The sequence below is a fragment of the Podarcis raffonei genome, chromosome 7, assembly GCF_027172205.1.
Source record: "Podarcis raffonei isolate rPodRaf1 chromosome 7, rPodRaf1.pri, whole genome shotgun sequence".
In the NCBI taxonomy this organism is placed as follows: Eukaryota; Metazoa; Chordata; class Lepidosauria; order Squamata; family Lacertidae; genus Podarcis; species Podarcis raffonei.
In genome coordinates, this window is record NC_070608.1 from 59,305,692 (window position 1) to 59,316,685 (window position 10,994).

Genomic DNA, 10,994 nt, shown 5'->3' on the forward strand with positions numbered 1-10,994 from the left:
AATTTGGTGCTCACTAAGCACCAGTTCACACCTGCAGTGCCACTGTCATCTTTTCTATGCCACACTCTTAATAGCTGTCACAGCCCGGACTATGCAGTTAAGGAGGGGTGTGTGGGGAAGGCAACCTGCACAAACGCCTGAAGCCTTTGCTTATATATTCCTTCCAAATAGCTCAAGAAAGCCAGCCTTGCAGGAATTCCCTTTTGCTCTTGCTACAGTTCATTTCAGAGACCAGAGAGGTTCACCTAAGGCCTGTGGAGTTTGTGCTAGCTGAAAAGCTAATGGATACATTTTAACTGCTGGTGCCAGGCCTTGTGAATACTAATGAAGTAGCAGCAATTATGAGGCAGTTCCCCCAGTCAAGGCAAACATAACAAAAAAGACTTTACAAATCTAACTGGCAATTAGGCCATTTTCTTCCCCCTTCAGAAAGCATGGCCCAGGGAAGAATGTGCTGTTGGATGCCTGGGACCTGGTGCCAGTCACTTTTTCTGCGAAGCCTTTATGCTACCCCTCTAGTGCCCATATCCTAATGTAACCAAGCCTAAATACACAGAAAACCACCCATTGTTTTCTTTTAAGCTGTTTCCAGTTCTGCTCCTTGCATCTGCCATTTTCCTTAGCCAGCCATTGAGGACCCATCTTTTTGGTCTTTGTAAAGCTCTGTTTACATGGATAGTGATGTAACAATGATAACATTTAGGGTTGTTGTCCCTGGTCCATTTACTGGAGGAGCGGGGAATCTGTCCATATATTATTGGAACTTCAGCTCCCATCTGCTCTGGCTAGTGTGGCTGATGCAAGGGATGATGGGAGTTGTAGCGTGGCCACACCTGGAATGCCACAGTTTCCGTCTATCCTTCGGCAGCTCACATTTCTGCACACGAGCTTCTCAATTCATTTTCTACAGAGATGTTTGCTGTGAGTATAGCCATGCTAAAATTGTGAGACCCGGATACAGCAACAATAGGGGCAACAAAAACCCTGGCAGAAACAGTACCTATAACCTCACATCTTGTTTTGTTAAGTTCTGTTCATGATGCTTCGGGGCCTGTAGTTCCTTTTTTCAGCTTGGGATAATTTCAGCTGTGGGTATTTGCCACTTGAAAGAATGTTAATCCACAGTTACTGAATGCAAAACTATTACTGAGTAGCACCAGGGTAAGAGAGATGGGCAGAGAAAATCACACTGTGATTGTTCCATAGAATACTGCATTTGCCAGCATAAGCAGAGAGTTGGTCTTTGTGACACCTTGAATTTACATACATTATGACAAGTTTTTTTTTTTTAAAAAAACCAAACATACAGGCTATTAGCTGGTTTTTATAGACATCACATATTAGGAAACATCCTGTGTGTGGGCAGACCATGCTGTTCTCCCACATGTATTCAGAGGCACTGGAAATCTTTTTAAGTTGTCAGCCCTGTACACAGGGTACGAGGAATTCTATTTTCACTCATTCCATGGTGAGAGATTAGCAGCTTGAAATCACTTTGACAGTTTGTTACTCTATTGCATACTGCAGGGAATTTTAATTCCAACCTGTGAAATTGTAATTGCTTCTCAAAAAGAACAGAGGGATTCTGGGTAATGGCTGCAACCAAGCTCAGTATCAGAGTTGCCAGTTGCTGCCACTTTAGATATTACTTGCTGTTACTCAAAAATCACTCCAGCTTTCCATATGGGGAGCTGAACTGGGGAGTGAGACTAAATTAACAGGAACTGTCAGATGTTCAGAAATCTGCAGGCAGGAATGTGACAGAGGTGGCGGAGTTCTCAGAAGGTACCATTTTCTCTCTCACACACATACATACACCCTAAGCATTGTGTTATTTTTTTTCCTACCAAGGGGTGATTGTTTGTAGTCAGCTTGTGAAATATATTTGCATGCTTCCTAGACGTGGCAGGTAGTTCGGGCTGCAATTTATAGATAGGCACAAATAACTGGGTAAAGTGAGCATTGAGTCCCCAAGTACTAGACCAGCCTCCCTTTTCTTATCTTTTGGCGATGGCATCATGGAATTTGCCCCAATGCCTGTCTTGGCTACTTTCTCCTGGGCCAGGTTGCTATTGTGGGACCTTGCCTACCTGTGTTGAAGAATCATAGAATTGTAGAGTTGGCAGGGACCCAAGGGTCATCTAGTCCAGCCCCCTTCAATGAAAGCAAGACCCATGTACTGGAGGAACTTGCCCTAGATCTTTAGCTCAGGGTCACCACAGGGCAAATTGAACATACGTTATAGTTATATCAGGCGGAATCATCAAACAAAAGACCAAGGCTTAGAGTAAAAGAATATACAATTTATTACAGGAAAGGATGCATTGCTTTTCACAGAACCAGAAGGCTGGTTACTCAGGCAAAGATCCAAGGGGACTTCCAACACAGTTCTTCCAGGGGAGATGCTCATAAATTGTCTTGGGTGCCAAGCCCATGGGGTTGCCTGGGCGTTCTGTGGTAGAGAAGTGAAGGCCAGTGGAGTCCTACAGGTGAAGTAGGAGCAAAAGGCTGTGCATTGCCTGATGATCCTGACTAAAACAGATGATAAAAGGGGGCAGGAGGGCATGAAGGGCAGCTAAGCTGACCAAAGGTTGGAGCCATCTGAGCTAGGATAGTTGCCACCAAAATGGAACACCGAGGCTTAAGAAAGAGATTTCTTAAAGGGTTAGTCACTTAGGGAAGGAACCAAAGGAAAGAAGAGCAAAGTTTCCCATACTTGGGTCTCCAGCTATTTTTGGACTACAACTCCCATCATCCCTAGCTAGCAGGACCACTAGACAGAGGGATGATGGGAATTGTAGTCCCCAAACTGCTGGAGACCCAAGTTTGGGAAACCCTGGTCTAGAGTGTGGGGTAGGGGGAATCAAAGTGCCCATATCCATAGGATTTAAGTTTCCAACCTCAGCTGATGAGTGCAAAGGTATGCCGTGCGCAAATCAGGGTTCTCATTGCAAATACCTGCTGGAGTGTTCTCACCTCAAGTCATGTTAATAAGTGCAACTATGAGAATTGCTGGGGGCTGGGTGGCTTACTCTGTCAGGAGGTCAAATCAGGATGACGGAACTTGATTAGAGGTCAGGTAGAAGGAGAAGCGGGGTTATTGTTTTGTTTATTATATGACACATTTTTGTGTTGCAATATGCTGAAACTGCCCTGGGATGAAGGGCAATATACAAATTTAATATATATATAAAGGTGTTTACATGGTAATATGCATGGCAATAGAGGTAAAGGTAAAGGGACCCCTGACTATTAGGTCCAGTCATGACCGACTCTGGGGTTGCGGCGCTCATCTCGCTTTATTGGCCGAGGGAGCCGGCGTACAGCTTCCGGGTCATGTGGCCAGCATGACTAAGCTGCTTCTGGCGAACCAAAGCAGTGCACGGAAATGCCGTTTACCTTCCCGCCAGAGCGGTACCGGTTTATCTACTTGCACTTTGACGTGCTTTCGAACTGCTAGGTGGACAGGAGCAGGGACCGAGCAATGGGAGCTCACCCCGTCATGGGGATTCGAACCGCCAATCTTCTGATCAGCAAGTCCTAGGCTCTGTGGTTTAACCCACAGCGCCACCTGCGTCCCATGCATGGCAATAGGTTTTACTTTACTTTAGGTCAAGTGTTACTGTTGACAGTGGTTTCTGTAATCCCCAAAGAGAGCCTGGAGATGGGGAGTGCTTGGTATGAATGCTTGTGTGTGTGTGTTGCTGCTTGCTGTGTATGTTGACATTTTGCTAGCTTTGTCATGAGTCTCATAGCAAAGTTATGTGGGGGATTATTGCTTAAGGATGTGACACTGAACTCTGGGATTGGCTGCAGAGTGTGGATAGTTTGACTGAAGGGTGTGCAAGAGGAGTGAAGTTTGGGTATTTCAGTTTATAGTGTTTATGTGTTTGTTGTGAGTCTGCTGATTATGTAAGGGTGTGTTTGAGTGGAACTGAGTGGGATGCATTTTAGCTGTGGTTAGATTAGGCTGCGTTTCTTTTTGTTTAAGGGGCTGGGAATTTAATTGGCTCATTTAATTGCATGATTGATTGGGCATATGGTAGGTGAGAGTGATTATTTTTATTTTTATTTTGCTTAGTTGCTAATTACACTATTTAAAAATGTGGCTGTTTGGGGTAATGTTTTATGCCAATGTTTAAGCTGTTAATTGTGGTGTTTTATATAATGTGGAATTTCTCTAGAATTTTTTGATCTTTTAAGATAGGCTGTAAACTACTTAGAGATCCCCTTTCTCAAAAATAATATAAGCAGTAATAAATAAAAACAGATAAATTTCTACACCCATCCACTCATGGAAGAACAATGAAGAGACAGATTTATCCAATGTTCAAGTTGATGGGCCTAATATCCATCAGGCCAGTAATTTAATTTCCAGCAGAGAAATTCAAGAGCAGGTTACTTAGGGTCTTGCATCTTTTGAGGCCTTGGTTTTAGGCATGGTTTCAAATATGTATTGTATGCTGCACTAGCATACCATGGGAGGCTGATTGCCCTTAGTGTGGTTTGGAAGATATATGGTGGAAATTCCACCTAGTCAGTGGGATAGCATCTGGAAAGTAGAGCAGCTATTATCTGCTTCTATCTATATCAGAGAGGATATATCAAAAACAATCCACAGATAGTATTATACCCAAGTGAAAGTAACACACAAACTGGGTACCGTGACCCCAGACTGCAGGTCTGGTTGCTATCAATCTGATACTTTTATTCATCTGTGGTGGGAGTGTCCTTAGGTAGTGAGAATTTGGGATGGAGGTACTCATGAAGATCAACCCTATAATGGATAAAGCAGAGATACTCACTTGTAGCAAATTGGCAGGAGGCATTCTGATGGGTGAAAACCAACCAAGAAAACATTCTGCTTTACCCAACCTCAAGACTGCGTCATTATTTGGGGAACTGCAAAATTGATCTGCACATGTTCTTGCTTTAGGAAACACATATGGACAGATGATGCATTAGCCAGGGACGAAAGACACCAAATGAGGGAATAGCAAAACATTCACCACTTTCAATATTGCCTCATCTCCTCTGGATCTTTACGTATTTGAGAGAATGGATTCTAAAGCGATTTACTGTATTTTAGTTTTGTTGTTTGCATTTAGAGTCTGAACTACTCATTCTTATGAACATGAAGAAAATATATAACAATAGAAATCAATAGTTACAACTTTTATAGTCTGAATGCCCAGCAACTTTTGAACTGAACATTTCATTAAAACACAAAAGATGACATGTTTCTAGGTACATTAAGAGAGAAAGTTTAATAAGGCTTCACATAAGCGCATTATCAACTGTTTGACTTAAGAAAAATACTTCAATAACTTAATTTTCTAAAACATACACCTATGGGTGGCAAATATGAACCTGGTATATGTAGACAAACACTTTCTTTTAAAATGGAAAAGCATGGAAAAGCCTGTTAACTTGATCTTGGAAAAATAACTAAATAACTTATACCAATGTAGGAGAGTTTTATCTAGATTATGTTTACAAGGTAAGGCCTTGGCGTATAAATTGTCCGACTTTTTACTCTGACGTTTCCAACCATCTTGTTATATTTCCTGACGATGTCATCATTCAGTTCAGATTTCCACTTAAACACCTCGATAGTAAAAGGCAATAAGGACTGCCAGAAGAGTCACACTTAGTGACAGCGCCTTCAGTACACCTCCCCCTTGTTGCCAAGGCAACTGCATCGCCATCCTGTAGCTCAATGGTCCTTTATGCCTCTCAGCAGATGGACAGGCTTTTGATTCTGAGCTGTTCTCCAGTGCATGTCTGAACTCCTGTGGAGAAATGCAGAAATTAAATTGAGAAAGATGCAAAGAACATTTGGCACGTATCAAGTACAAAGGAAAATTCCTTTCAACTTTCAACAAGCCAATTCTCTTGTAGCCTAGAATAAATTAAAGAATATAGTACAATTGTATAAAACAAAGAGCTGAGGCTGTTGCAACATGGAATTGGCCTTTTCAATGAAATTAACTGCCAAAGCAATAAAGCTGTTAACATCACTGTAGACTAAAATCCTATTTTACAATATAACCCATGCCAATTCATTTGAGATCTGTATTTTCCCTTTAGTGTTTCTGTTTCCTTAAAAGGCAAATCTGTAGTCAGTGATAAAGAGTGGACCAGCAGCACTGTTGTCTTTCCCATTGTAGAGCACCACTAAGTCTGATAATTGTTTCTGTCCCACAGTATGCCAGCTCAGCAGTCTTCTAACATCCTCTGCAGTTCTTTCCCCATCTCTCTCAGGAGGTGCCTGCACTAAAACATCCATCTTATTGATCATACTCCGAGCTACTTTTCCACACAGGGGGAAAAAAGCATGTGTGATTGGCATGTGCATCTATTTCACTGCACACACTCTGGAAGATTATGGCCAACTATAGCTTCCCAGCACCTGAAATATGCACTATTTCATTGTTTTCTATTATAGATATCATTTGGGAGGAATATCCAGGTGTGCTTACAACCGCTTTTGCTGCTAAGGATACAAACCTGATGGAAACATCAGGTATGTACTCCTGTTGTTCTTCTATTGGTGTATTAACAGTAAATCCATCACTGCCCAATCTGACTTACTCCAGCAGTCCTTTGGTTCTTATTGACATGGTGTGACTATAAATACTTATCAGTCAGGTCTCTGTCTTTGTCTCCTTGCTCATCTGCCTCCCCTCTCTGTGTACACTGGTGCCTGCTGGCCCTCTTGTTTTCCTACTTTGCCTATATAATTTTCCTCCCCATCAGTGCCCTACATTATTTAGCAATCCTCCTTCAGATGGATTCCTGGCCTGTGATCAACTTTGTCTTTGGAATGATCAGCTTATGCTACAAGTGCATAAACCTGCTTCCAATATCTCAACTAGACCTTTCGAAGAGATTCCTCCTGGATCTTCAGTTCAGAGCTAGCCTTTGATCCCACAGGGACTCTCAGTACCTTGGTTACTTTAGCTGTCGGGTACCCATCCCAAAATACACCGATATCATCCTTTTTTACCAGTAAGTGTGGCTATCTTTATTCGGGCTAATAGCAGTATAGCCTGGGCAGCAGACACAAGGTTCAATAGTCAAGATTACAAGGTACATGAGCAAGGTAAGAGGTTCATAAGCAAATGCAAGCTATGAAGATGTCCCAATGGTTGTCACAGCCCTCCCACCAAGCTTTTAAATATGAGGCAGCTTGCCCTGTGTGTCTGCTATGTGCACACTGTCTGATTCCACTTATGAAGGCAGTGCCTGGTTCTTGATGATAAAACAGTGACCTGCTTCCAGCTCTGCCACCACCTCTTCCTCCTTCAGACCCTCCCCTGGCTGGTTGTAGTCCTCCCTCCCTCCCTCCCTGATGAGGCTCTGTGCTCCACCAGAGGGGCATGCCAGCAGCTCTGCTTCTCCCTCTCTGACATCTAGGCTCATAAGGAGAGGGCCCCTCTCCATCCCTGGGTGCCAGCCTTCCAGCACTCCCACCCCCGGCCCACAGATTCCTTTTTAAACATTTAAGGTAGCAATGACTTATGGTGCATGAATGAACTACAGGTGTTAGAAACTTGTGGAACGTGAGGTTATTATGCAGAAAGGTGTTAAAGCCATGGGAATAAAAGAATACTAAACTGTATCCACCATTCGGAAGGTAGTACTAGACTTCCATCATAAAATATTACATAAATAGATGGCTATTTCCATGTAGCGACAGAGTAATTAAAATCAATTGCCTAATGAATCTGAAAAATTAATAACTGGCTACAGCTATTCATTCCTGGAGTCAAAGCTAATTAACCTTTATATGGAGAAATAAACTGGAAACCACAGAGTACCAATTATTAAACATTTCACTAATTTGCAACAAAAGCTACCTCATAATAGACTTCATTTTGTAGACTGATTAAACTTGGAAGAAAAGCTTGCACAGAGGAATCTAATTATTTCCTTGGATGCCTATTAGTTTTCTTTATTCCATTATCAATTTACAGTATACCCTATATTCAGTGAATATGTTTTACTTTCTAAGTGATAAATTTTTACATTTATAAATTGTGCTTAGACAAATGCCTAATTTGATCAATGTTACCTAAACTAGAATAGGAATATCTGCATGACCAAAGAAAGCCTAATGAGTGAATATGGTTTGCTGCAGGGCCAATCTTTCTTTCTGAGTTTCAGCCAAGGCCAAGAGTTCCACTGTGAAGAATGCTCCATTTTAGTCTTTAATTTGGTAAGCTAACAACACCCAAGACTCTCTTGACAGAGGTTTTTATGATATGGTTTACTTGCTGGGAAAATGTCCAAGGCATCATTGATTGGATTAAAAATCCAAATTTATTGATATGTCTGTTTGAAAAAGCTTTATTAAGACATTATCCACAAGCATTATTATTGGTCAACAGTAGTTTATGCTCCAGGGGTACAAAGAAAAAGGCACTTTAATCTTCTATAGATCTGGGATAAATGCTAAGTAAGAACAAGTCCTGCCCCAAATCCCCACTAGCTTCTGTAGTTGATGATTAATTAGAATTTATGTGGGAAAACATGGGACATGAAGGGGTAATTGTGTATTCAGATGAAATGATAATACAATTTTAGTTTTCTTTAAAAACTAAAAGGTTCTCTGCTTAGTTTGAGTTTTTTCCAAATTAGAGCCATCTAAATTACTTTTTGAGATCAAATATCCAATTAAGAGTTTTAATAAGATGGGAAAAGGAATAATAAACAAAGCTTGTGAAGAATCTATAAAATCTTGCAGAAATAAAAATATAAATTTGAAAAAGATATAAGAAATACAGTGAATTGTACTCTGGGCATCAAAGAGAAGATATCTATGTAAATATGGGAACATTTTTCAATAACTGCCAAACCTTTCTCCTAAATTGAAGAAAATTACTATAAGTTGCTTATTGGAGTTCATTGCTGCTTTCCTGATAATCAAGACAAAAATGTCCTTGAATTCCTAACTGTGAAAGGTGATATTTATCATTTGTGATAGACTTGTTCTTGGACCACCAGAATCAAAGAAGCACTCTATGGAAAAAGATACATATTATAATGGAAAAGATATAGGGATGCACTGAACATTGGATTCACTGTTGCTTCTTCTTACCTATAGGAATTGATATATGATAATAATAGTAAGAATGGTTTTTGTAGAATACTGGAAACAAAAATTTACAAACACAAATAGGCTAGATAAAATGTAGGAACATGCAAAAATAATCAAATATGCAACAATATAGGAAGAAACAGCAATATAAAGAATAGGATACCATTATAATTTTTTTGCATCATGAATTTTCAACCGTTGTAAGTAATAAATGCCCAAGGCATATTAATGAGCTTACAATCTACCACCCTTAAAAATTGGATGTCCAATGGCAGTACATATCCGTGGCATCAAAACTATTTTGATTATTTTTATATCATTAGATCTAAGAGAATTAGAGCAAAGCATGAAACTATTTGTTTTTTTTGGACAGTGGCCTCTACTACACGAATCACATAGTAAATACCATTAGTATACTGTCAGTCCCAATATTTAGCAAATATTTAAAACCACTCAGAGAATGAGTTCAGTGTCATGTCTTGAAGTCATGTTAAATCCAACATTTGCAGCTTGAAATTAACTGTGTCTTGAGAAGCCTCATTACTAATGGGGATTCCTCCCCCAGCCCCAAACATCATAGATTTACATGAAATCCCTGAAATGCCGCAAGGCGCTCCCCCGCCCATAATGACAGAATTTTAATAATTAATCCTTTCCTTTTTTGACAATGCAGCATGAAATATGTACGTTTTTGCATGAAAGAAGTGAAAACTGAGAGCAGCCATCCCAGTTCACTTTAATGGGCACTTTGTTCAAATAGAACAAGAGAAAGGAGAAGCAAAGAACATATATTGGGGGAAATGGAACTGTTAATCAAACCTCAGTAATAGATTATATTTTATGAAATCCCCAAAATCAGGTGTAAAAATTACCAACAACAAGGCAAACATATTAACTGTTCTGGAAGTAGCCTTTCAACTTGTTTTGGCTGTGACAGCAGCAGAAACAAAAGGTTTTACTAATAAGGTATAATATAAATTATTAACACTTCCAGTGTATGATCAAATGCATTTCAGAGTATTTGCTGAATAATTCTGACCTGATGTGTGCCAGTAATAATATGTATTTGCGCACTCTTATTCGGTCTCACTCATTTCCCGCTTTCTGATGCACCTGCAACCTACAAAATAAATCTAATAATTACAGTGCAGGTTTGCATGAGATCTGACTCATGTACACCAAGACTGACATTACAGATTGGAAGGAGTATATATGTAAAACACAGCTTCCCTTATTCTAAAATAAACAAATCACCTCTTGACCCATCTGCTCTCGCCAATTATTGTGCAATTTCCTTTCTCCCCAAACCCACTTAGCATACTGTTTACTCCTACTCTCAACTTTCTCTCCTTCAAGCCTGATTTTGGTCCCCCTCCTTCTACCCTCAGCACTCCACTAAAACTGCCCTCACCAAAACTATCCTGCTAAATCCAAAAAGTCTCTATTCAAGTCCTCATCCTCCTTGGCTGCTCTGCCTGCTTTTGATACAGTTGAACACTCCTTCCTCGACTCCTGTTTCCTCTGTAGGTCTTGATGATTCGGTTCTCATAGAATCTATCAAATCACACGTTCCATGTTTATACAGGGACACTTTCCCTCTTCTTTCCCTTTCTCCATTGGTCACCTTTTTGTTACACAGGAACAGATCTGTTTGGTATGTAGGAACATTAGTAGCTTATGGAATCATGTGCATCCTTCACATGCTAGTGCCAGTGGTCCTGGTGGCTGACATGGGATTTGATCAATCACCAAGCGCAAGTCTATCAACAGACCACTTTAGTATTCCCTGAGTTCACCATGAATACAAAGTTGTTTATACAAAAATCTCATGGCTCCATTGTCTTCTCACACACCAAAGTAGTGTAGGTGCTTTCTGTGCCGGCTGGCATGC

The 10,994-nt window shown here is 40.5% G+C and overlaps 1 protein-coding gene across 5 annotated transcripts in view; it reads right to left on the minus strand.

Annotated features, from left to right (window-relative positions):
* Positions 1-5,162: 5,162 nt before the first annotated feature.
* The window catches only part of CDKAL1 (CDK5 regulatory subunit associated protein 1 like 1), a 234,024-nt gene continuing 228,192 nt past the window's right edge, over positions 5,163-10,994 (minus strand). For 4 of the 5 annotated variants that reach the window (XM_053396768.1, XM_053396770.1, XM_053396767.1 and 1 more), the window contains one exon: positions 5,163-5,792. In XM_053396768.1, coding sequence (XP_053252743.1) covers positions 5,601-5,792 — 192 coding nt within the window. In that variant the 3' untranslated portion in view covers positions 5,163-5,600. Of the gene's footprint in view, positions 5,793-10,142; positions 10,224-10,994 lie in introns of all 5 variants that reach the window. The other variant, XR_008331530.1, reaches the window with a different exon arrangement.